The sequence below is a fragment of the Oppia nitens genome, unplaced genomic scaffold, assembly GCF_028296485.1.
Source record: "Oppia nitens isolate AA-2021 unplaced genomic scaffold, nextdenovo-longstitch-racon4-pilon3 scaffold6_pilon_pilon_pilon, whole genome shotgun sequence".
Taxonomy (NCBI): Eukaryota; Metazoa; Arthropoda; class Arachnida; order Sarcoptiformes; family Oppiidae; genus Oppia; species Oppia nitens.
Genome location: NW_026533250.1, coordinates 3,357,972 through 3,381,703, shown reverse-complemented (window position 1 = coordinate 3,381,703; position 23,732 = coordinate 3,357,972). Strand labels below are relative to the sequence as shown.

At 28.3% G+C, this 23,732-nt stretch overlaps 5 protein-coding genes across 6 annotated transcripts; 3 read left to right on the top strand and 2 right to left on the bottom strand.

Annotated features, from left to right (window-relative positions):
• The first annotated feature begins 1,974 nt into the window (after window positions 1–1,974).
• On the top strand, window positions 1,975–4,649 carry LOC128962629 (tyrosine-protein phosphatase non-receptor type 2-like). Of its 2 annotated transcripts, XM_054309024.1 has the most exons (7): window positions 1,975–2,411; window positions 2,477–2,573; window positions 2,643–2,743; window positions 2,814–3,062; window positions 3,178–3,390; window positions 3,456–4,102; window positions 4,526–4,649. In XM_054309024.1, the coding sequence occupies exons 1-7, from the start codon at window positions 2,355–2,357 to the stop codon at window positions 4,551–4,553; spliced, it is 1,392 nt and encodes a 463-aa protein (XP_054164999.1). In that variant the 5' UTR covers window positions 1,975–2,354; the 3' UTR covers window positions 4,554–4,649. The 2 variants fall into 2 exon arrangements, with proteins under 2 accessions (XP_054164999.1, XP_054164998.1); XM_054309023.1 differs by lacking the exon at window positions 4,526–4,649 and having other exon boundaries at window positions 1,976–2,411; window positions 3,456–4,306.
• A 342-nt stretch (window positions 4,650–4,991) lies between these two features.
• LOC128962631 (homocysteine-responsive endoplasmic reticulum-resident ubiquitin-like domain member 2 protein) lies at window positions 4,992–7,442 on the bottom strand. Its single transcript, XM_054309025.1, has 3 exons — window positions 7,265–7,442; window positions 6,974–7,129; window positions 4,992–6,197 (listed from the first exon to the last, which is right to left on the bottom strand). Exons 2-3 carry the CDS (start codon window positions 7,100–7,102, stop codon window positions 5,124–5,126), a joined length of 1,203 nt encoding a protein of 400 aa, XP_054165000.1. The 5' UTR covers window positions 7,103–7,129; window positions 7,265–7,442; the 3' UTR covers window positions 4,992–5,123.
• Window positions 7,443–9,697: 2,255 nt separating this feature from the next.
• On the top strand, window positions 9,698–11,128 carry LOC128962515 (sorting nexin-20-like). The gene has a single exon (XM_054308889.1). The coding sequence runs from the start codon at window positions 10,046–10,048 to the stop codon at window positions 11,126–11,128; it is 1,083 nt and encodes a 360-aa protein (XP_054164864.1). The 5' UTR covers window positions 9,698–10,045.
• A 6,717-nt stretch (window positions 11,129–17,845) lies between these two features.
• Window positions 17,846–19,811, top strand: LOC128962514 (lariat debranching enzyme B-like). Its single transcript, XM_054308888.1, has 2 exons — window positions 17,846–19,306; window positions 19,401–19,811. Exons 1-2 carry the CDS (start codon window positions 17,966–17,968, stop codon window positions 19,809–19,811), a joined length of 1,752 nt encoding a protein of 583 aa, XP_054164863.1. The 5' UTR covers window positions 17,846–17,965.
• A 76-nt stretch (window positions 19,812–19,887) lies between these two features.
• LOC128962625 (alanine--tRNA ligase, cytoplasmic-like) lies at window positions 19,888–23,572 on the bottom strand. Its single transcript, XM_054309014.1, has 4 exons — window positions 23,327–23,572; window positions 22,888–23,054; window positions 20,998–22,797; window positions 19,888–20,922 (listed from the first exon to the last, which is right to left on the bottom strand). Exons 2-4 carry the CDS (start codon window positions 23,035–23,037, stop codon window positions 19,948–19,950), a joined length of 2,925 nt encoding a protein of 974 aa, XP_054164989.1. The 5' UTR covers window positions 23,038–23,054; window positions 23,327–23,572; the 3' UTR covers window positions 19,888–19,947.
• Window positions 23,573–23,732: the final 160 nt, after the last annotated feature.

Below are 23,732 nucleotides of genomic sequence, written 5' to 3'. Positions count from 1 at the left end.
TATACTCAAAGCTTAGTCATAGCTTATAATAAATTATTATATATAATTTTTAGTATAAATAATAATTAAGTAGAAATTTATCATTAAATATTTACTTTTTATAATACTGTAGTATCCAATTAAATAGATTTATTTATTTTTTATTTAAGTTTCAATTCACTGAAAATAGACTAAAAATAAGTTTTTTTTATATGAACTGAATATTGTATTTATCAATAACTCGATTCTCGGAAATCATTGAAACTGACATTACATTGAATTGCAATTTAAGTGCAAAAAAAGTACTGCTTATGAATAGTTAATTGCATAACAAATTATTTTTTAGCTAACAATTATCGGTTAACTGTCGACTCAAATAAAGTATTGTTTCGCTAGAAATTTAATTTTTATTTTATTTATAATACTGTATATCAATTTAATGTCAATAAATAAAACAAAAGTTATTTTAATTGTTTTTATAAATAAAAAATACTCTGACACCTTTTATAAATCAATAATATTCACATTTCAATTAATAAAAACTGAATCATTCATTATTACAATTGAAAATAACTTTAACTTTACAATAAAAATATTAATATAAAATATAATATCATCGTATATTAATTTATGTTTGACTCATTGTAGTAATATATCATTCAATAAAACTAAATGATAAAATAATACAGTATTATTACTGTATAAGGTATTGCAGGTATTTAGTATTAATATATTTTTATATTAATATATAATAATATAAATTGTATACTCAATTGTTATCACTTAAAGTAAAAACTAAACCCAAATAATCTATTGCTAACAATAATTATTGATTTAATCCTTTCCTGTGTTTTGTTAACTATTTTTATGATATATGATATTATATATGACATACATTACGATATTTCATAAATTACAGTATTTAGTCTCAATTGCGTAAATTAATTACAAAAAAAACTTTTCGATGATATGCGATATTTTAGACATATTTTAATAAAAAAAATGATTATATAATCATTTAGCAATAATTTCAATTAGTTATCAAATATTTCATAAAAATTATTTTATCAAATATTTTCATAAAATTATTTTATCAAATATTTTCATAAAATTATTTTATTAAATATACTTTTTTAAAACAAAATATTGTAGAATATTCGTGAATAAAATGATAAAATAAATTATTTATAGAATAAATAAATAAATGGTTTGGATATGTATTTTATAAAGCAATTAAAATTAATTGACAATTACTAATGTAAGTGATTATGAAATGTTGAAAAATGTTATTCAGAAAAATGTTTTGTCTATTATTTCACATCCTTTTTAATGTTTAATGAATTATCGACTAATTTATGTCAACATACAGTACTTATTATTTTTATAACAATTTGTTATTTTTAATAAAAAGATATTTTATATTATCTACAGTTTATACATCTGTATTATTTTAATGGTTTTTTAAAAATTGCAAAACATTTTTTAATAACTTATATACTAAATGATTGTGTAATATAAAAATAGTTATTTATATTAATTTTTAAAATATATATACAATATTACGAAATATATTAACAATAAAAACTTATATTCAATTATATAAACGGTTACACAAATACAGTACAAGTACTATAATATAATATACGGTATATTCAGTAATAACTGGTATATGTTTACTGAATGAATGGTATTTTTTATATGAATGGCTTACAAATTGATTGATAAAATAGTCAGTAGTTTATAGTTTAGGAAAAGATAGAGATTTTTGTTGTATTGTTGTTGTTGTCAACACATGAGCGCATCATCCCATCCATCCATCCATCCATTCAATCAATCAATAATACATTGAATAGCAATACATAGAGTAGTTGTGTATTACTGTACTGTATATATAGTAATGTAATGATAATACAGTGTATAATACAGTATAATATCCATACATAGCATCTCTGATTCATTGATGAAAGCGATTCATTCAATGAATGTATGTTTAGTTGTGAGCGCTCTCTATGTGTGTCTCATTGAGGCCTATAGTGAGTGGCATTGAGTGTTGTTTGTGGTGTGTGTGGAGTGAATGCATTGAATGTATTGAATGTATGTATAGTTTGAATGTATGGTTGAATTAGTTGTGTGTATAGTGTGTGACATATGCTATGTATATGTCGTACGTGTTATGCATTTGTTGTTGATTTCCACGAATTACATGTCATTGTATTGACGCTCATTGTGTCCGCACTGTTAGTCACCGTAAAGACTGACCAAACACTAGACATACATACAAACCAATCACAGACCCGACACTGTGGCCAATGCTCTAGACATCTGTTGTGCCGTCAGTGCAATCCTGTCCATCACTTGTTGTGGTCTTAAGCAAAATGGAGGCCGAGTTTGACGACTACGACAAACACAACAAATGGCATCATATCTATCAGGTATGACATCTGACACTATTGTCATCAATTGATCCATTAATTTGTCGACATGTTGTTGAACCCAGAAAATACATGAAGAGTCACTCGACGACCGATTGTTGAACAAAGAGAGCCGAAAATCGGAGAACAAGTCATTGAATCGATATAAAGACGTTACTCCTTGTATGACACGATTTTGTTTAGTGATTATCACCAAAAAAACTGATTGATTTGTATTATATTGACTTACAGACGATTGGAGTCGCATTGTCTTAAAACGAAGTGATAATAACTACATTAATGCCAGTCTTATAAAAGTAGAGTCCGCGCAAAGACAGTATATACTAACACAGGTTTGTCAATACAAATAATGTTAAACAAAGATCTCATTTATTGATTAATTGTTTTATTATTTGATTATAGGGTCCGTTGGCTCAAACGAGTGGCCATTTTTGGCTAATGATATGGGAACAGAACTCGTCGGCGGTTTTAATGTTGAACCGATTGGTCGAAAGAGGTCAGATTAAGTGCCATAAATACTGGCCAAACGGTAAAGAAGATGACGATTGCGATGAGCTTACATTTACTGACGTCAACCTCAAAGTGGCGTTCATTGAAGAGACAAAGTCTCGCAATTATATAATAAGAAAATTTTTATTGACTGATCTGGAGGTTTGCCAACTCTTATAACAAATATAAACATAAATTGATTGAATGATTTGCTAATTGTTTTTCCTTTTTTTAAAAATTGATTTGTTTGTTGGCATCTGTTTTGTCTAATGTTTAGAGTCAACAGTCTCGTGAAATATTTCACTTTCACTACACGTCTTGGCCCGACTTTGGTCTTCCAGAAAGTCCGGCGTCTTTTCTCGAATATTTATATGCCGTTCGCGGATCAGGAGCTTTAGATTTAAAAGATTACGGACCGCCTGTTATACACTGTAGTGCTGGTATCGGTCGCTCGGGAACATTATGTCTTGTCGACTCATGTCTTGTTATGGTATGGTTTGACACGTTTTTATGTTTATAATTAGATGTAATTTAAATGATTTTTCCTTATAATAGATCGAAAAGTACGGTCGAACTGATTCGGTTAATCTAATAGACATACTATTAGATATGAGAAAATACCGAAAGGGCTTAATCCAGACTCCGGAACAGTTGAGGTTCTCATATTTAGCCATAATTGAGGGCTCAAAACAGTATTGTCTAAATCAAGCCAACGACTCTTCAGTGCCTTTTAGTGCTAATAATAATTCATATATAAGTAAAGCGATATCACCAAAGATACATCGATCATTCGGCTTTACCGAAGACCATAATCCCGATGAGTTCCCATTTGATGACTTAGGCGTCAATCACTATAAATTGGATAAAACCGGAGACATTAGTGACATGTGTTCGCAACCATTGCCACCTTTGCCACCACGTCTTCGTCGATCTGTAAGCACTACATCACAACAATCTGGTTCGACATCACCAGAACCGGACTCAAAGAGAAGCAAATGCGATACATTCTCATCCGTCCCTAAAGATATGATCTCAAGTGAAGACTCAGCCAATCATTCAGAGCTAATGAACAACAATATAAATAATTCAAACAACAGTTGTCAACAACAAGAGCTACGACAACGAGTGCGCGATGAGAAGCGCCGCAAAACTACGGAGACTATTGACAGAATTAAACGCAAACAAAGGGAATCGGAAGACAGGTCTCGTCTTAAAAACCTTTATCTTAAATATAGTTTGATTTCAATGGGTTTTGTTATGTTGTTTGGAACCGGAGTTTACATATATAGCTCTTTAATGAAGGGAGAGATTACACTCAATTCTGATACCATTACGCCAAATGTTGACGAATTGTAAATTATATAATACTATATAATTATAATTAATTATTATTATATTATCAAACGAATGCCATATTTTATGTCTCGTAAAAGAAATTAAGTTTCATATATATTATATTTATATATAAATATATGTATATTTAGTTTATATATCTCTTCATTGACTCTCAGTTTAATTATAATAATAGTATAATTTTATTATTATTATTAAGTTAAATGTATTTTTTAAGACCCATGAAAACAGTTTCTGATAGTATCTTGAAATTCGTTTTCTTTACATTTTAGGTGTTCATCCAAAAGACGTTTAAATTAGATTTGGAACTGATTTTAATTGAAATATATTTAATTTCATGAATATATATATATATTATCATATATTTTATTCTCAATTGTGTTTCATTTGATGTTGTCATCGCATACATTGATAAAATAAAAACTTAATTTAAGTTCATTATACATTATTTTTGTTTTATTTATTTTTTATTTTACCATGGTAATGCTATGTAATTTAGTTTTACCCATCACATATTACCTATACGTTTTGTTGAAAAATAATTACAAGTACCGTATGTATCGTTAATGCATATATTATTATAATGATTATATAGTATATAATATATACAGTACTGTACTAGGTAAGTTACATTGTTTAATTACATTTTATTTGCAATTATGCAATCAAATTTATACAATATACAGGTATTAATATTTAACAAACTTATTTATAGATTTATCATTTTATAAATATAATTATAGTTTCAATTAAATAAAGTGTAAATTATAACAACACAAAAAATAACAACTCAAATAAATTGAAAGTAAATGTATAATAAATAATATAGATATAGATATACAGTAGTAATGTTAAATAGTAGTGACAAAATCAATTGAGATTAGCGGCCGGATTGTCGGGTATTAATGATGTGAACAAAGAAGAGACAACAACCCAAACAAATCTCAAACCACTAAATCTTTCTTCAGTAACTCTTTCGTCATTAATAATAGAATTGTTAGTCAATTGTTGTCGCTGTCTATCCAATACTTCGGTGTCATCTGCAACCACTTCTTCATTTGGGAGCTGTTCTTCATTATTATTATTATTGTTATTAATATTATTATTGTTGTTGTTGTTGTTATTATTAACATTATTATTATTGTTATTATTGGCCACATTTGGTTGTTGTCGGTTATTATTTCTGTTACGATTAAACCAATTGGTTTGATATAAATACAAGAGAACCGATAAAAAGATGACTAATAAGAATCGAGTGAAAGACGAATAGAAATAAATAATGCTAAACAAGACAACTGCGCGACTCATCCAATAGAAACAGTCCAACCAATCTCTGTTGCGGCCCTCGTCGTCATCATCTATAACCGCTTGACCTCCCGGTCCAGCATTCATACGTTGAACTTGAGGTGCTTGTGGTGGTGCAAGCGCTCCATTAGCTACTACTTCGGGCGCTGCTTGTGGTGCAGCCATTGGAGGAGTCATCGGTGGGATATTATTTTGTAACATATTGTTATTATAGAAACTTTGATTAATATATGGATTTTGTGCCATATATTGTGCCATATATTGGGCGTATGCCTGTTGAACGTATGACATTTGTTGCCATAACTGATCCGGTGGTATCATTGCATTGGCATTTGTCAACATATTTGGTGAGAATTGTCCATTAAATGCATTGTTTAAATTGTTTGAATTAGTTTGACTGTTGTTTGAATTATTTTGATCACTATTATTGGCATCCATTGTATTTGAATTGTTGGCAATACTACTGTTGTGATTTGTTTTAGTAGATGAGTTGGTCTCGTTTGGTGACTGAGCGCATACCAAATGTATGGTAAACGTGTGGTTGTCTTCTATTGAATCAATTGGTTGCAGTATTTCACGCAAAGTTTGTTGATTGTTGAGTAAGTGTCCGGAATAGATAAGTCTCTGGTCTTCAATACGCTATTAAAAGATAAAAATCACTTAATATATTAGACATGTGATCCTAACTTATATCCACTGTTATATCATAACCGTTACTATAGTATTATCAAAGTCATATCACATCTACTTTTACTTATTGATTACTTGTTATTAATATTAACAAAAAACAACATATAATGGTTATTACATATACTTCTATATTATTTATGTTATATTAAATGAAATGCTTAATAAAAAAATAAAATGACTCACAAAACAATATATATTATAAATTATAACTTATAAAAGTAATTGTTATATTAATATTTAGTACTATAAGCCTATAAATGTTTTGAATATAAAAATTTCAGTAAACTATTAAACTATTGATTTACCTAATATTTGATATTTTTTAGAATATATACTGATAATAGACAAAAACTGTATATTGAAATAATTTAACATAAGTTAATGCATGCAATAAATGAAAAATTTTACATTTAATGTTAAACTATTAAAAAAAACTTGTTAAGGAAATTAAATTGAAAATAATTAACTAAAATAATATCATAACGAGAGTTAGCGTCACAAGCAATAACATAATTAAACATATTTTTAAATCACAATTATTCAGATGTTTTCACTAATTATGAAACAATTATATAAAACGCTAATTATGTTTACATAAAACATCAAACATATTCATTCATTAACTATAATAAAATGTTAAATCATATGATATGATACACTTTAAGAATAGGTTTAAATACGGTATCAATTAAATTGTGGTCAAAATCAGTTATTTGATAACATACTGGTTTAGTTGGATATACTGAAGATATATGTGCTTTCAATGCACTCACTGTCCAATCGATATCACAGGTCACAGTCTGATCCACCAGTTTCTGGTTCGGCGCTTTGATTATCACTTTAATAGATCCCATGACTTGTTTGGTTTGTTTTGCAGTAAACTATACACAAAAAACACAAATAAATACAATTAAATAAATTACAAAAATATAATTTGATATCCAATTGATTGCAATCATCGATATCTCAAATAACAGTCAAATATATTAAACTGAAGGTCACTGTCGATGGCTTACCTAATGGTAGACTCAATCCAATCAATGGGTTAGTTATTGTTAGACAAATCAAATCAAATGACTGATACTTAAGACAATCAAAATTAAATATTTAATTTGGTTTTGTTTTTAATATTAATAAAACAATTAATTAAATATGAGTTCAATAGTGTATATGAAATGACAACTGATTTGATTGAATGTAAAAACAATCAGACATTCAATTACTGTAAACATTGGTTACAAGCCTTACAATATATACCATATATTATTACACACTATATATAACGTTATTAATATAAATAATTAAATTAATTAAATTAATTAAGTATATGATTATTATATTTTTAAATAGTTATATAAACAAAATAATTATAATATCGTAAATAAATGATTCAAATGAAAAATGTATATTAAATGATATATACTGTATGTAGTAATGGGTGGTCACATTCAAGTCATAGTAAACGTGTATTTGTATGGACTTGAGTTGTGTCGCTATCCTATTGGCTAACGATTACAACACTATATAATAGTTTAATGCAATTGTTATTGAATTTACTAACAATTATAGTGATAATGATTTGACTTTACATTAATTTACTAATAAAACTAATATTAAATTATGACATATCCTTACTATTTATTGCTATTGTGTCTAAAAAAAGATATATATTGTCTATTGATAATAAAAATCAATTAAAAATAGCAATTATTGTAAAACTAACTGTACTTTCAAATTAAAACTTTTAATGTTAGGCCAATTTTTTACGATAATTGTTTTAAAAATATTAAAAGATTATAATTTATTTAATTTTTTATTATCCAATTAATAGAGAAGAGAGGGAAAGTCCCTTTAAGTCTATGATTAATATTTTTTAATTAAAATAATTTTATTTATTATATTGTATATATGTATATTAAATATTAATACATTTATTTATACAATATTATACAATAGAAAGTTTTTATCTCATTTTATTTCATTTAAAGTTATGTCAAATGCGACAAAATTAATCAATTTCTATAAAATTTCGAAATACAATATAAATACTAGTATTAGATAGTATTGTAATTAATAATTAAACCTTTTTTTCAATACACAAGTTTACTGACTATTATATAGCAAATTAAATAAATAATAATAAATGCATTAATTGGCGACCTTTTAGTTGAAAACTTGTTACTAAACTAATAACAACAACAAAAAGTTTTTTTTTTCTGTCGACAGTCGACCCCATTATAGATATTAACTGATTATATGATGAACTTTTCAATTATGATTTTTGAATTATTTTTATTAAAAACAAATTGAAAATTAGACGCCAATTGCCGATCGTTTATATTTATACAGTATTTGTCAAATAAATAGACAAATTGTTAACTTAATTATAGAAACAAATTTTATCATTAGATTAAAAAAATACTGTAAAGTATATGTATTATGTGATCGTATAGTATTAATGACAACAATAATTGAAAATTATATGTGAAAAACTACATTGATCAAATATTTAATTTTCAACCAAAATGTTATTTATTTAATAAATCTATTTATGATTTATAAATAAAATCATATATTTTAAAAAACAAAAGTTTGATAGTTATTGTAATTGAATTAAATTTAATGTACAGTAATATCCACAGAAAAAAACTTGGGATTGGTTTGGATAATAACAGTGAAAACTATTGGTGTTTTCACATCTAATCAAATGAAATGCTAGTAAATGTGTGTAAATTATATATCATTTAATATAAACAATAAATAAATTGTTTGATTATATGATATATCAATTCAATTGATGCCATAATATTGAAACCTATTTATAAATATTGGAATCAATTGGACTAACAGTCGAATCTATTAATGGAAACAATTTGTTGTTATTATTATTATTGAGTCACTGATTGATGACATACAGTTAGACTGACCACCCAATTTATTAGTAAACCTGTATAATAGTATAAAATTATTATTTTCACCTGTATTTTCCTGTATATTAAATATTATATTCCTGTATGTTAACCTGTACTTAAATAACAATATATTCGTATATATTTATAATTTTAATTAATAAATTTAATTTAGATAATTTAATTATATAAAAAGTTGAAATTATTTTATATTGAACATGAACTATTTTAGAAATATTTATAAATTTTTTATATTTAAAAAAAATTGAAATATTTAAACTGTATATTAAAAATACAAGCAATTTTTTACTAACAAAACTTAATTCATAGTTATTTTATACTTTTATTAATCAATTAGTTTAACATATTTTAAAACTGTATATTTTATTATACAGGTTAGCCCTTTCCTGTCACCTGTATTAGACCCTTGATTCCTGTATAATACAGGCGGCACCTGTATGGGTGGTCAGTCTACATACAGTGTATGAATGAATGAGAGAGTGAGTGACTGTAATATGTATTGACTTTATATACCTTTATGTATGAATGTATTGACTCTGAAAACACTGTTTATTGTTGTCTCACAACAGCTGACATACAGACAGACAGTCAGTCCATTGAATTGAATCTCATTTTTTGTTTTGTTTTGTTATTTACTATATTTACGACTAATTGTTATTATAATAAACAATTAGATTATTGTTATCTTCATTATGTCATTCAATAGATGACTTCAACTTTTCCAGTGATATATACAATCAATGATATGTCAGTTGACTTATGATAATTGTAATCTCCAATTGATCCCAAAGTTTTTAAGAGAAAAAATTTAGTCAACATTTGTGACTAAAAGGCATGTTGTGGTAAATCACAGACCAATTGCCAACAATGAGTGCCATATCATCACATTTACCATCAATTGAAGACAATCTATTGAATACACTGACCCTTTTGGACGACGATCTAATCGGTGATCACTTGTCGTCTCAATTGGAGTCCAGCGTATCATTGGATCTTCGGCTCAACCATCAGACCACTAATAATGACGGTCTAAATGAAGACAACGAAAACAATGGCTTTAATAAGTACACAAAACACGAGTCTCAGTCTCAAGAGTCTCATAGGAAGAGCAAATCTGTTCATATTTGGAGCGACGATATGATTGGAAGTGAGGCACCAAAGAAGTCACAATATAGAGTGACATTTGAGATAATATCTGCCAAAACAGTGACGAGTTTGTCGATCGGTTCCAACCGAAAGAAGTACGTGTGTTATACTATTTTAGTGAAGAGAGTTCCCGGTTTGGAGACGAGTCCGGCGCTCATCGAAAGGCGTTACTCTGATTTTCTTCATTTGTATCAATCATTGCGCAAATGCTTCCCAAGACTTTTGACAGATTTTCCATTTCCGAAGAAGACATTAGTCGGTAATTTTACTCCAGAAGTTATCACCGAAAGATCTGTTGCTTTTCAACATTTGTTGACATATTGTCTTAGTATACGTGAGTTAAGGATAACTCAAGAGTTTGCAGAATTTCTATACTATCCGGAACTCAGAGACGCTCAACAAAAGCTTAAAGCTCTTCTGTTTGAAGACGTGTCCAATATTCTCGAAAACGTTTACTTCATTGAAGAGAAACTGTATCTTCACAGTCAGGAACCAACTAATCAATTACTTTATACATTATGTGTCTTAATTGGTTGTCTTAATGCTGTCGATAATACAACTGAAGCCCAAAAGTTTGCTGAGAAGGCGCTACACTTGATCTCAAATTATTCAGATTTCACGAATAATCAATTAATTGTGTCGTTAATTATTCTCGCACTAAGACTTCGATGGATTACTGGATCTGATAAGACATTGTTTGAGCAAAAATTGCTTGAATTCAAACTAAATGGCATTAATATTGAAAGACAGCCCACTCTTCTGGAAGTAATTCTCAGAAAGGATTTTTCCATTTTTGCCAAATAATTATTTTGTTATTTTTTATTGACATTTTGTTTATAATTAGTAAAACAAAACATTTTTTGATCAGATTTACTGATAACATGATTGTCATCTCAATAGTTATTTACTAATAATTATTTAGCAGAAAATCTATTCGTTAATAATAACATTTTAATACTTGTTTTTTCATAAGTTTACTGTTGCGTAATATTTAATATTATAACTTATTTAATAACTTTAATAACTTTCTTTATGATATATATATATATATATTTATTTATTGGCATAATATCCTTCCATTTACAGAACCATTTATTTGGGATAAAAATTGTTTATAATATTTTTTTTCTCATAATTTTGTAGTTTATTTACCTTTTAAAATGATTATATTTTTCAATTATAATTTTCTCTCTTTTTATGTTTTTTCTCTAAATATCTCGATTTTATTCTTTTATAATATCATATTATAAAATTCAAGTGAAAATTCAATATGCGGTCCGTTGAACACAATGTGGGAAAACACATGAGTTTTTTAAAAAATACAATTATATTTAAATTTTTGATGGTTTATAGCGATTACTTTTGACACTTTTTATGGAAAAATTTATTATTATAATTAAGTTTTTCTCTTTATATTGTTTTTCTCATTTTTCTAAAAAAGTAATGTTTTCTCAAATATTTTTTTTTGTTAACAACTATTTTATTTTATACTCATTTAATGAGTTTATAGTTAAACTGATAATTATATATTTTAAGTCATATTTAAATAAATTCATTTTAATTATAAACATAAAGAATTATGATTAAAATATTTAAAAATTTAATTTTAAAGTATCTTAAGTGAGCAAATAGTGAATAAACTATTGTATAACACTAAATATAATAATAATCATATATTTTAAGAAATTAACCATAAATTATATAACGAAAACAATTTATAATATAATAATATTAATTTAGATAATAAATGTTAAAAAATTATTACAATAATTTATTAACTATGAATTATTAATTATAAATAGTATTTTCAAAATAAATTTTAACTAAAGTTAATTATGAAATAGAAAATAATAATAAAAATACTTTTTTTAATATTTGAAATGTTTGATGAAAGTTATGATTAAAAAACTATTTTCAATTCAATGTTACGGCGAGTATTATCCCAGAAATGACACCAACTGTGACGACACCCAATATAACCCAAAGAACAATGAGATGTCCGCGACAACAGATATCATCAGAAATGGCTCCATAATTGTCACCAATTTTGACGGTATGTTGCGATGGAACGGGAGATGAAACTTTATAATGACTACGAAATGGTAGGGGCTCTGCATAGGCAGGAAATACCATTGAACGGGTTGGTGGCATGTGATGTGTTTTTGGTGACATCAATTGCATTTGTGATTGCATTGTCAGGTGATTTGGTGCCGAAAGAGCTGGTAGTGCTGAGTGTCCAACTGAGGTGTGCTGTTGTGAATAGTATACAGGCATTAGTGCACCACATGATGTGGGTTTGTTCTCAGGTATCGGTGCTAATATTGACAATCCATTGCCCGATATAGGTATACGTGTTTCACGAATATCACGAATGTCACGAATATCACCATAGGATCCAAAGCGACGGACATTATACTGTGTTTGAATTGTTGGATAAAACGGATGACAAGTGTGCATCAATAGTCCATTTCCGTGAACGGGACACATATCACCATTAATTGTCGTCGTTGTCATGGCTAATGCCGGCACACTTTTAGTTGATCTCAGAGTACCATTTCTGATGGCATGCATTGGAAATGAATAATCTCCAGAAATCATTGTATTTGTCATATGATTTCCAAATTTGTTTGCCACCATTTGTTGTCTTCTGTCTACTGTTAGAGCACTACTTGTGGTCACACGACTGATACAAATAAATACAACCAATTGATTAAACAATTGAATCAAATAATATGTTATTTGAAATTAAATACCTATTGGGTCTTCTCATGTGATGCCTAACCATTGGTACCTCTTCTCTGTCATCGGACGATGTGGTAGTGGCTGATGGAGATGATGGTCGTTGTGAACGATGTGCTGATGGCAGTCGATATTTAGGCTTATAGTCGACGACTGTTTGTACAGAAGGAGGCAATGGTTTTGAAAAGTTAAGACTTCGGTTATGCCATGCGATGGGTGTCCGACAAGTAGATTGAGATTGAGATGAGTCGGTCTTGTGTTCAACATATGAGTGATAATTATTGTTCATATGCGACGACTTCATTGTTTTGAAGACAAGAAAAATTACTTATTATTATTTGAAATCTTTTATTTTAAAAAACATCACTTTTGGTTGTGATATCACAACAACTATTGATTTGATATATTTATCATTGATTTGAAGTCAATCATAGATCTTGTAATTCATTATCAGTTTTTATGGAAATTAAAGCACAAAATACTTGTATATAACTTCTATAACCATTGATATGTGTCATTGAAATTAGTTTTTCAAAAAACTTTTTACAATCAAATACAATACTCCGTTGATATAACAAGTTATGTAATGATTTTTGTTATGATATAACTAAGTGACACTTTTATGACACTCTCTCAATACTAGTAGTTCCCAAACATATAAATCATTGGATATGAAGTGCTGGCAAATCATTAAGACTCTCGGCTCTGGAAGTCATAGAAAAGTATTACTTGTGTTGAAATAAGTTTTTGTTGTATAGTAAGAGCACAGGTATGTAATAACTGCAGTGTTGTGTGACATAACAGGTCGTTTGGTTGTTGTTGTTGTTGTGAGTCGTGATGACTAAAAACAAGATCCACTGGCAATGGTATATCCGTTGACGAAACAGCCCTAATGTTATACAAAATTATTATTAACTATAACTACAAGTTTTATAAATACATTGTGATTACTCTATACTACTACTATAGGCTATAGCAGCTGTATATTAGCTATTATGTAGTATTTGTGTGTAGTTTTGCTATTTGTTTCAGTCAATGACCCGCTCTTTCTCTCCACTCATAAACCATTTGTGTTTAGACTTTCCTATTGAAGGCCAGGTATATAATATATAATAGGACTTTACCTCTAATGCAGAAAACTTTTGAAAAGGACTGTGAAAAGGTGTGCTGTGTCTGTACTGAAACCTATTTAAGATAAAACCATTATCTGACTGTCCGTCCCATTCCCAGCACTTTAGACACACACAGCACTCATCCATTTGTAACGACTTGATTGTCAATCGAGGCTTTGCTTCAATAAATATATCAACAAATATATACTCTATTTATACTAAAATATATATGAAAACTGTTTACAAGTGTTTGACAGATAATCAAAGTGATGATCAAAAATTTTTTTAATCGCATTTGTTATGGTTTTATCAGATTTTTCTAACATTTCAACATTATATGCCAAAAAGTCATATAAACTACAATTATTGTTATAGAGTATGAATAAAAATTATAATAAAAAAACATTTTTCAATTTTTCAAAATTATTAAGTTTATAAAATATAAGCTATTAGCTTACTTTTTTAAAAAATACTTTAATATATAAAGATTGTATAATAACTTATATTAATAACTATTTCATGAAATTTCAAAATCTTTGAGAATATCATAAATTCCTTAAATGATGTTTTAATGATGACATGAATTAGATGTTAAATTTTATTTTTTAATAAAAAACTCAACCTTAAAACTCAATGCATTGTGTAGTAAAGCTGTGTCAATGTTTATTTTATCCTAATTATTATAATAAAAAAACTACTTTTGGTTATATTTAATTACCGTTTAATACTATTGCAATTGAAACAAATTGTCAATTAAAATCAGTAATATTTTAGGAAGGAATGAATCGTATTTATTTTTATCATTTTTATATACTAGAGTTGTTAAGAGTTTAAAAACAAATTAATAATAATTTAGTTTTTAAATTATTACATAATTAATCAAAAGTAAGTATTTTTACTCAAAAAAATTGTTATTACCTAGACTTGAACCCGGACACATTGGACATATTGATACAAATACTTTATCACTACATAGCATTAGGCTTTTCAATGTTAAAAAAGTTAAATTTAAATAAAATCACAAATAGAAGACCACCCAGTTCATATTGTCTATTCCAGTATATAAATTCCCTCATTAAGTAATAAACTAAAAAGTAACAAAATAAATGACATTAAATCAATACTTTTTTTTTTGTTGATTAACTTTGTTATCACTAGTTAATACATTAAATAGTTTTCAATTTTTACATTATAATTAAATTAACTATTTTAACTCTTAAACATTTTTTAAGTAGATAATTGTGAACTCTCTAATTTGATATATATATATATAGTAAATATTTAAAACTTACAGTAATGTATAACTTAAATTATATATTATATAGATAATATGTAAGTTTCGATTTTTTAATTAATTATAAACGGATAAATAGATAATAGCTTTTAATTTATTAATATTTAAAATATTATTATTATTATTAACAATTAAGGAATCTTAAATATAATTATATAATAAAACTATTTGTAAAATTACAGTATTTAAAAAATTTTACAATTTTATGAAACATTAGAATAATGATTAGAAAATAATAATTTTGTAATTAGTTTTCTGCATGATTTTGTATGATATTCCGGTATAATTATCATTTTAAACTCATTGAAAATTTTTGTTTAATTTTATTTAATATTTACTATAAAAAAAAGAAGTTTAACTAAACATTTAATGGTTCAATGAAACCATCAAATGTCAAGTGAAACGATTCCCATATAATGTTTTTTCAAAAAAAACTTTATAACTTTCGATTCAATTCACACTATATTACCATTATTTTTATAATTGATATGTTTGTTAAGTTTTGAATTAATTAATAATAATTATTTTAATTACTGTAAACACAGTGTTTTCAAAAGATATTAAAATTCATAGATACATGAAATAATGTAAATATTTTAATTAGTCATACAAAATATTTTGATTTTTTAAAAACTAAATTATAATTTTAAATAAGTTTTTTATGTAAAAATTATTAATTAAAGTTTGTCAAAATTGTATGTTTAATTAATTAATAGTTTATTTTTGCGATAAAAATAAAAATAAGTTGTTTTTCATTAACACAAACTTTTAACATTTTGAAACAAAGTGCATATTCAGTAAATTAGGTAACAATACATTTGAAAATATTATAAATTATAATTAATAAATAATTTGTTGTCACAAATGTCTTCAATAATTTTTTAAAAAGTTTTACAATTGATTGACTAATAACTTAATTAATTCAATAATTACTTGTTTGCTATATTCGGTTCACTAATCATTGCGAAAATATATTTGATTTAGGTTTTGTAATCTATGAATAGTTGAAAGAATCACCTGGATCAATTTTGTTATATAATATATTAACTATAATCACTAATTAATGTTTAAACTTTTAATTAAATAAATATTTTATTTTTTATGAATAATTAGTTTATTTCAATTGACTTTATAAATTTTTATGCAAATCTGAGAGTAAGCCCAACAAATAAACTAATGCTACAGTAATTTAGGTTATAGTTGGACATCACTTGACCAGTGGGTTGACATCTTTGTCATCTAAGTTAAAACAAATAACATAATATATATATATATAAAGTATTGTATAAATTTATATATATATATATGATTGTAAATACAATGGTTTCAATGTATTCAATACATTATTCAATATTAATAGACATATATTCAGTTAAAAATTAGTATTTTTATAATATATCAAATAGTGTATTGTATTGTAAAATTACTGTCAAATATTTGGTCCAACGAGAGCTCCATTTGAAAACATAAATTATTTCAAAAACTATAAATTATATTTTATTCAAACAAATAGTATTATAAAATTGATTAAATTATTATTTTGATAAATTTAATTTTCAAATTGCACACCGTTAATTGTAATAAAATGACAAAGTTGCAAACTGTATGCAATTGATTTATTTAACATATTGTTTATCCAAGCATTTATTATTGTTTAAATCAAAAACTTTAATTTAAAAAAATAAATAAATTACTATTTATTGTCAAGAATATAACTAGACATTATCGCTAAAATAAAAATAAAAAATGAATAATATGATTTATAAAAATGTGAAAAATATAAGTATTTTAAAATACTGTAATTTTAATTTATTGTAATTTAATTATAAATCATTTTCCGATGAATTTTTTTATGTTTAATAAACTTGGTTTTATATCAGTGATCTGATAATAATATATATTATTTTAACTAAAGATTGTGAACTTAGTAAACTTTTTGTTTAATTTAGTTAATGACACATATTTAAAAAAATTATTTTATAAAAATTATAATTTCCATTTTACTCTATTTTATAATATATTTTGTTTTACAATAAAATATAATTTTTAGTTTTTGAAATAATTGGTGTTTTTTTACGTTTAGAAATATTACCTAAAAATACTAAAATTTAATTTTTACTTTTATTCTGTAGTTTTCAAATAATTATTAGTTTTAATTTACTGAATGACTAATACATGTAAATAACATTTTTCTAACATAAGAGGATTAGATTGGATCAGATTGAGGTGATTGTATCACAATTAACAGTTTTATTATAATAAATATAATACAACAAAATTATCAATTAATTTGATCCCAAAAATGTTTAATTCAATTAAATTGAAATCAATTTCCAATTTAGCGCTTCCAGTGATGGCATTGCTGTACATAAAGTATGTGTTGAGTTGTAGTCAATGATAGTGAAGACAAACCAAACATCACATGAAGTGACGACATGTGAATCGACTGAACCGTTGATCCATTGAAGTGACAATCAATTTGAAGGACACAAAGACATGAAGATTGCTGTAATTGGTTGCTCTCACGGAGAGTTGGATATCATTTATGAGGACATCCGGGGTATAGAAGAGCGCCAAAAAACATGCATCGATTTAGTGATCATTTGCGGCGACTTTCAGGCCGTCCGTAACGAGTATGACCTCCAATGTATGGCAGTTCCCTTCAAATACAGACAATTGCAGACTTTTCACAAGTATTATAGCGGACAGTCGGTGGCGCCTAAACTGACTCTTTTTATCGGCGGTAATCACGAGGCCTCTAATTATCTGCAGACACTCGCGTACGGCGGTTGGGTGGCCGACAACATCTACTTTATGGGCTACGCGTCTGTTGTCCGCTTCAAAGGCCTCAGGATTGGCGGCATTTCGGGTATTCATAACAATAAACACACAAATAGTGGTCACTATGAGAGACTTCCGTACGATGAGGACACTAAAAGAAGTGCTTATCATATGAGACAATCTGATGTCTATAAACTCATGCAATTGAATGGTGGAAGTAATGACAATGAGAGCGAAATTAAACAATCATTGGATGTGATGATATCACACGACTGGCCATTAAACATTCACAGTTGCGGTGATGTCGATGGTTTACTAAGAAGGAAAAGACATTTTCTTCATGATATCCGAAACAATTGTTTGGGAAATCCATTACTGGAACCACTAATGCGACAGTTGAAACCAAAACAGTGGTTTTCAGCTCATCTTCACGTGAGGTTTGAGGCATTTATTAACTTCACTCCCGATATGTCAGTTCAGACCAGATTTTTAGCGCTGGACAAAGTGCTGCCTAAAAGACAGTATATGGAAATCATTGACATCGAGCCGACAGAACAGTCAGATAGTAATGACTTTGAATACGACGCCGAATGGCTGGCAATACTTCAGTCGACCAATAAGTTGATGAGTATTGATAAGAGGTGTTCAGTGCCATCACTTGTGATGAGTCGCCATTCAGTTAGTGAAAGTGATATTAATAAAGTGAAACAACTCTTTGATAATGATTTGAAAATACCGAAAAACTTTAAAATACAAGAACCGGCTCTTAACGGTTCCGACAACGATAGTGACCCACAAAGGATTCGCAATTATGTCAATTCACAAACTGTTGAATTTTGTAAAAAACTTGGTATAACTGATCCAATGTCTGCTATTATTGAGTCAATGAAACCTCTGCCAAATCCGGATCAGATTTCTATCAGTGATGATGAAGAAGATGATGAAGAAGAAGATAAAACTGATGAAAATCCACAAAAGCGTCACAAAGCAGATGAAACCATTGACGGCGGAGATCTGTTTTTTGTCGATAGAAAAGGAGGCGACAATCCTAAAGGTGTGAGTGAAGAGACCGTCAAATAAATTAACATTAGTTTTGTATAACTTTGAGAATAATTATGATTTATATAATAAATTGTATCATAAATATTAGGCACAGATTGACCTCAAAGTTAATAAATTAATAGAAAATAAAAATCATAATTCAAATGATATTATGACGGCTAACACAAGTGCTGACGGATTACTCACTAAAAGACAACAAAAGAGAAGAGCAGATAAAGTGAAGAAACAGACCAAACAAGTGGAGACATTGAATAAAATTAAGACAAACAACGAAACTAAGAATCAAATAAAAGACAACAATATTACGAAAAATAAGAAATTGAAAGATTTAAATGAAGATAAAATTGTAAAGAAAGAAATTAAAGCTATTATTGAAAGTAATGATAAAAGACGACAACTTATTATTGAAAGACTTGATTGGGTTAAAGCAAACCTCCCGATGAAAGATCCCGAAGTAGAGATCGAAGTCATCACTTTAGATGATCTCAACATTCAATGAATTTTTCTTTTTTTAAATATTGAGAATCAATTAAAAACAAAAATATAAAATAAATAATTTGTACAGTTTTTACTTATTGTTTTTGATTGAATTGTATAAAATCATTATTATATAAATTATATTAAAAAACCAAACATTAATTTCCTAATTTCAATTCTGCAAATTGTTTTGACAGTTGTATTGCCTCATCGATGGCACCGACATTAGTACCACTAGCTTGCGATGATTCCTCTTTTCCGCCACCCTTTCCATTAATAAGTTTAGTGATTTGTTGGACCCATTCGTTGGCCTTAAGACCCGATGATACGGCATTGGACGGAACAGATGCCAAACATATGATTTTAGAGTCGTCTTTACTGAAAAACATGGCCGCAGTCTCTGGTGATAGAGTTCTGATCTGACGCAGGGCTGAGTCGAGTGCTTTGGCATTGGATCCGCCGTCGAGTGCACTGACAATGAATTTGCTTCCATTGAGCTCTTCTGCTAATTGTTTAGCTTTTTCGACAACTTGTATGGCTTGAGCCGCTTTGTTTGCTCTGTCCACTGAATCCAATTGCTTCTTCATTTGGTTCAATTCATTTCTTATCTCATCCTTCTTCCAGTAAGCGATATTGGATTGCGAGACCTCTTCAGTAAGTTCTACTATTTGTTTAATATTTTCTTTATAAAACTCTTTGCCTGTTTTGCTATCGATTGACTTCTTTAAAGCTGCCACAGAGGTATCCAATAGTTTGGCTTTATTTATAGCTTTAGTGGCTTCGGGACCCGTTAATGCAATTATTCTTCGAATGCCTTTAGCAATAGCCTCTTCGCTCGATATAATAAAATCGCCGATATGTCCGCTTCGTTTCAAATGAGTTCCGCCACAAAATTCTATTGATGTTTGCATACCTGCCGATCCCATAGGATCAGCCAATAAATCATCGACTGATACTCCAATGGAAACAACTCTAACGGGATCGGGATATGTCTCATCAAAGACTGCACGCAATCCTTGAATAGCTTTGGCTGACGCTAGAGATGAGTCTTTTGCATAAACCACTTCATTCTTGGCTATCAATTGTTGGGAAATAGTTTCCGTTTGTTTCACTTGGGATACACTCATTGCTCCCTAAAATAAATAGTTAATTATAATAATAATTATAAATATATATATATAATAAAATGTAAATCTATGTTCACATACATTGTTAGTGAAATCAAATCTTAATTTATCCGAAGACACAAGTGATCCCTTTTGGTTAGACTCTGCACTCAATACAGATCTTAGAGCAAAGTTAAGAACATGAGTTCCCGTGTGGTTATTCATAATCAGTTTACGTCTTTGTTCATCGATTTGCAATTTGAATGTATCGCCAACGCGGACAACACCGCAACCAACTTTACCGATATGAATGACATATCCGCCGTGAACTTTAACTTCGCTCACTTCAAATTCAGTGTCTTCTTCATCGTCAGCAGTTGTTTTCAACATAAATCCGGTGTCATATTCCTGTCCACCAGATTCAGCATAAAAACTTGTTTTATCCAAAATGATTCCACAATCTTCACCACTGGACACTTCTTTGACAAATTGTTTATTTTTTCTAATTGCGACAATAGTTGCCTCGCATTTCGAAAATTCATAGACAGATTCGGGAGTTTCATCAACCGATCGGTAATCATATTTTGCTAAATCATTAGTGCTTTCAATCGATAAACTATCTCTTAGTTCAGCAATTGAATGGACATCTAAATCAATGCCAGAATCAAATTGTGAGGTTTTGTTTTGTGACTTCAATTGTGCTTCACTTTTGCAGTTCTCGTATCCATTTAAGTCAACTGAAAATCCTTTCTCTTCGACCATGAGTTGTGTTAAGTCAACCGGAAAGCCGTAAGTATCGTATAACCTCCAGGCAATGTCACCGGGAAGTACTGTTTTGTTTTGTGTTTTCATTTTGTCAATAGTACGCTCTAATAACCGTTTTCCACGCGAAAGAGTTTTCAAGAATTGAGTCTCCTCTTCGTTGATCACATTTACCACACTTTGCGGGTCTTTTTTAAGTTCAGGAAACTCGTCACCGAGCGATTCAATAACGACGGGAACAAGAGATGCAAACACTCCCGGTTTTCCGCCCAACTTTTCCACAAATCTAACGGCGCGTCTAAGTATTCTTCGTAAGACATAACCTCTACCAATATTATCAGGTCTGCCACCATCTGACAGAGCAATAGTTAGTGTACGCGCGTGATCTGCTACCACACGATAAGCCATGTCTAGACCATCTGTATCGTCAGCGCCAACTTTGCCGGTATAAGTTCGGACTCCAGTTAATTGTTGAATAGCATTGAAAAGTGGTTGAAATACGTCGGTATCATAATTAGATGACTTTTCTTGTATAACAGAAACTAATCTTTCGAAACCCATTCCTGTGTCGACATGTTTTTTAGGCAATGATTTGAGTGAACCATCACTTTCACGATTGAATTGTATGAACACAAGATTCCAGATTTCAATGACATCCGGATCGTCCATATTAACTAAATCGGCAGCATTTCTACCACCAATTCGGTCGAAGTGTATTTCAGAACAGGGACCACACGGACCTGTTTCGCCCATTTCCCAAAAATTATCTTTCATATCAAATGGCAGGACTCGATCCGCTGGCAAACCAATATCTAACCAAACCTGTCGACACTCTTCATCGGCCTCTAAACCACTTTCTTTATTTCCGCCAAAATATGTCACATAAAGTCTATCCTTATTGAGACCATAGACTTCGGTTAACAGTTCATAAGCCCACCGACAGATCTCTTTCTTAAAGTAATCACCAAAAGACCAATTGCCCAACATTTCGAAAAACGTGTGATGATATACATCTTTGCCGACATCATCTAAATCATTATGTTTACCACCGGCACGGATACACTTCTGACTGTTGACCACTCGTCGATATTTCGATGCATCGCTGTTTGGGTCAACAGTTCCCAAGAATATGGGCTTAAACTATGAAATATTTAATTTTAAAATCTTTTTATTCATATATGATATAACATATAATTAATAACTCTTAATAACAATCAATTGATGGCAGACCTGATTCATGCCGGCGTTTGCAAACAGAAGTGTCGGATCTTCATGTGGTATAACTGACGACGACTTCACAAACAAATGTTCGTATTTTTTGCCAAAAAAGTCTTTATATGTTTGACGGATAGACTGAGCGGTCAATGGCTTTGATGACATTATTGCGGATCAATTGACTGAATCGATATTAAATGAAACAATTTATTAATAACTTATCAGTTAATTAAATAAAAAACTTTTTTATAATAAGAAACAAATAAAACTTTAAAATTAATTGCAATAATATTATATAAATTGAACAAAAAGTTGTCTCAAAAATATCAATGAAATCAAACTAATAATAAAAATGTGATGAAATTTGTGGTAACTTTTCATAAGACATATGGTTTGCAATTCATAACAATTTTAATAATAATTGATTTGATATATAAAACATTAGATTACTTACAGCAATGACAACAGTGTTCAACAATTGGATTTCAAACGATAATGCAATGGTTTGACTGATAAGTCACTTATATGACGACCAATTGGATCAAATCAAGTGATAAAAAAACACAAACTAACAAATGAATTGTCAAATCAAATGTAATAACAATTGATATTTCAATGAAACGAAACACACGTTTTACTCATTCAATTCAATAGTGTTTACGTTTACACTATTTGTCATACAATTCATACACTATTATATCATACTTTACTTATAGTGTATATAAATAACGATTATTATTATACATGTATTTGTAATTAAAGTAACAATAAGTTTATTTACGGTAATACTATACTGTAGTAGAAATAATTTAAAGTTTAAAAAACGATTTATCAGTAAATGATCTTTTATTTTTATATTT

What these genes read in the sequence shown, in the direction of transcription:
- LOC128962629 (XM_054309023.1), top strand. Translation starts at nt 2,355, where the DNA reads ATGGAGGCCGAGTTTGACGACTACGACAAACACAACAAATGGCATCAT. An exon ending in AATGGCATCATATCTATCAG is followed by an intron (nt 2,412 to 2,476) that starts GTATGACATCTG and finishes TGTTGAACCCAG; the next exon opens with AAAATACATGAAGAGTCACT. An exon ending in TTTTATTGACTGATCTGGAG is followed by an intron (nt 3,063 to 3,177) that starts GTTTGCCAACTC and finishes TCTAATGTTTAG; the next exon opens with AGTCAACAGTCTCGTGAAAT.
- LOC128962631 (XM_054309025.1), bottom strand. Translation starts at nt 7,102, where the DNA reads ATGGGATCTATTAAAGTGATAATCAAAGCGCCGAACCAGAAACTGGTG. An exon ending in CAGTATATCCAACTAAACCA is followed by an intron (nt 6,198 to 6,973) that starts GTATGTTATCAA and finishes ATCTTTTAATAG; the next exon opens with CGTATTGAAGACCAGAGACT.
- LOC128962515 (XM_054308889.1), top strand. Translation starts at nt 10,046, where the DNA reads ATGAGTGCCATATCATCACATTTACCATCAATTGAAGACAATCTATTG.
- LOC128962514 (XM_054308888.1), top strand. Translation starts at nt 17,966, where the DNA reads ATGAAGATTGCTGTAATTGGTTGCTCTCACGGAGAGTTGGATATCATT. An exon ending in GAGGCGACAATCCTAAAGGT is followed by an intron (nt 19,307 to 19,400) that starts GTGAGTGAAGAG and finishes CATAAATATTAG; the next exon opens with GCACAGATTGACCTCAAAGT.
- LOC128962625 (XM_054309014.1), bottom strand. Translation starts at nt 23,037, where the DNA reads ATGTCATCAAAGCCATTGACCGCTCAGTCTATCCGTCAAACATATAAA. An exon ending in CAAACGCCGGCATGAATCAG is followed by an intron (nt 22,798 to 22,887) that starts GTCTGCCATCAA and finishes AATATTTCATAG; the next exon opens with TTTAAGCCCATATTCTTGGG. An exon ending in GATTTGATTTCACTAACAAT is followed by an intron (nt 20,923 to 20,997) that starts GTATGTGAACAT and finishes TATTTATTTTAG; the next exon opens with GGAGCAATGAGTGTATCCCA.